This window comes from Sinocyclocheilus rhinocerous, unplaced genomic scaffold (genome assembly GCF_001515625.1).
Source record: "Sinocyclocheilus rhinocerous isolate Xijiao unplaced genomic scaffold, SAMN03320098_v1.1 scaffold30, whole genome shotgun sequence".
Taxonomy (NCBI): Eukaryota; Metazoa; Chordata; class Actinopteri; order Cypriniformes; family Cyprinidae; genus Sinocyclocheilus; species Sinocyclocheilus rhinocerous.
Genome location: NW_015657838.1, coordinates 722,759 through 724,912, shown reverse-complemented (window position 1 = coordinate 724,912; position 2,154 = coordinate 722,759). Strand labels below are relative to the sequence as shown.

The 2,154-nt window shown below is 33.8% G+C and overlaps 1 protein-coding gene across 2 annotated transcripts in view; it reads right to left on the bottom strand.

The window, feature by feature from the left end:
• LOC107721595 (alpha-1,3-mannosyl-glycoprotein 4-beta-N-acetylglucosaminyltransferase A-like) overlaps window positions 1-2,154 on the bottom strand; it is a 67,632-nt gene that overhangs the window by 14,951 nt on the left and 50,527 nt on the right. For both annotated transcript variants that reach the window (XR_001637721.1, XM_016529693.1), the window contains exon 15: window positions 632-744. Coding sequence is in view for 1 of the 2 variants with exons in the window: in XM_016529693.1 (XP_016385179.1) it covers window positions 632-744 (113 nt within the window). In the remaining variant the exon portion in view is untranslated. The remainder of the gene's footprint in view (window positions 1-631; window positions 745-2,154) is intronic.

The following is a 2,154-nucleotide window of genomic DNA, read 5'->3' as shown; positions in this document are numbered from 1 at the left end:
GTTTTGATATATTTACGGTAGGACATTTACAAAATATCTTCATGGTACATGATCTTTACTTCATATCCTAATGATTTTTGGCATAAAAGAAAAATCAATTATTTTGACCCATACAATGTATTTTGGCTATTGCTACAAATATACCCCAGCGACTTAAGACTGCTTTTGTGCTCCAGGGTCACAAATGAGTCATTTCGTATCTCAGGAGTGGTGTATATAACAATATAGTTGTTTGTGCTGGAAATTCAATGGAGAAAAAAATGGTTTATGCATCAAATAATCACATGGTATTGACCATTTATGAATAACTCTATAATTAAATAATTTACAAATTAAAGGTATTTCCATATTAAAGACATTTAATTAATCTAAATGTATTAAAGATACTTAAAGATATTTCTTTTATTTATTACAAAATTTCTTTCCTGATGCATTTCCTAAGATAAGATTATTAATAAATAAATAAGTCTGGCATCAGTGCAAAAAGAGCATCACATATGCAGCAAACAAAACTAATGACTAATATAATAAATGCAACCTACAACAGTAACAGCATAGCAAAATCTCTTCTTCCATATACTATGATACTGTCCAGCCCTAAACAGGCCTGAACCAAAGGCAGCAAGCAGACCTCGCTAATAATGGCCCACACGGCGGAGTCCTTCTGGACCTTTAGCCGAACAGCCACCACAGGGTTGAAGGCAGGGTCAACCGTCCCCTCTGCCACTCCTTTCTCAAACTGAGCTAAAGACAGACACAAAGGAAAGAAAAAAATATTTGTAATTCTAAAAGGGGAGACCAGAAGTGATTGTAACATTTTGCATTCAGTTATTCGGCAGACACTTTTATCCAAAGGGACTTACAAATAAAGAAACTCAGAAGCAATTCATCATAAGAGAACAATACTCGCAAAAACAACAATGTTGTGTTTTGAGAGTAAGCTAGAGAGCAGTACAGGAAAAAAAATGCAGTGGAAAAAAAAAAGAATGAGAGATGTTGACTGTGGTTTAACTGACGGAAGACGTGTGTCTTTACAGTTTCATCAAGATTGTAATGGTGTATACTGTCTGTGCATTACATACACACATATACATATATATATATATATACACACATATGTTTCTTTATATCTTTTTGTGTTGAAAGTGCAAGTCCTACTGGGACCTACACTACTGTTCAAAAGTTTGGGGTCAGTATTAATTTCTTCCCAAAACACTTTTATTCAGCAAAGATGCATTAAATTTATCAAAATTAACAGTAAAGTCATTTATAATTTAACATAAGAGCAACAAATCAGCATATTAGAATCATTTCTAAAAGAAAAATATATTAAAATATACTAAAATAGAAAACAGTTATTTTAAATTGTCATAATATTTCACATTATTATTGTTTTTACTGTAGTTTTGATCAAATAAATGTGCTAAGACATTGCTAAGCATAAGAAACAAAAAAAAAACTTAGTGTCAATCATGTTTTTATAACAAAATATATACAAGCATATATACAACACAGGGTCTAAAAAAATATATTTTTTTATTGTTTTTAAATGAAATACTTTCTCAGGCAGAAAGAGAAATGTGCTGAGCATTTGCTAAATAAGTGCCATCACTGTTATAAAGAGTTACAGTGCACTGGTTTCTTCTATTTGCAAGGAAGGCACAACAATCATTTGCTTCAAGTGCAAAACTGCTGATTTGACCATGAATGTAATAACTCACCAAGCTTATAGAACCGATCTTCTGTTCGTTTGTACTTCTCTTTGGTCTTCAATTCAGCGTCCTGCAAGAGATAACATCCTCATTTAGAAGCACTTCAAGAGCCTGTCTTAAAGGTACTTGCACTATGCTATCAATGTTAGACACAATTGTAGGAGTAACGTTTGTATTCAATGGTAAAATAATAAGTAAACCCAAGCTCACAAACCCATTTACACAAACTCAGATGCATTACCAGCCTCATTTATTCAAGGAACGTCTGCAAGAACAAACATCAAAGCCCATTCGAAGCCTTTTTAAGCTCTGTATCACAGCAGGATGGCAGTACGCAGCCTCATTACCACGGTTGCTCAACCTGCGATTGACTAAAATTAGCCCTGGTGGCAGTGTACACAGGAGACCTACGCCAGATATTCCTGTCAACCTGCAGTTAGAC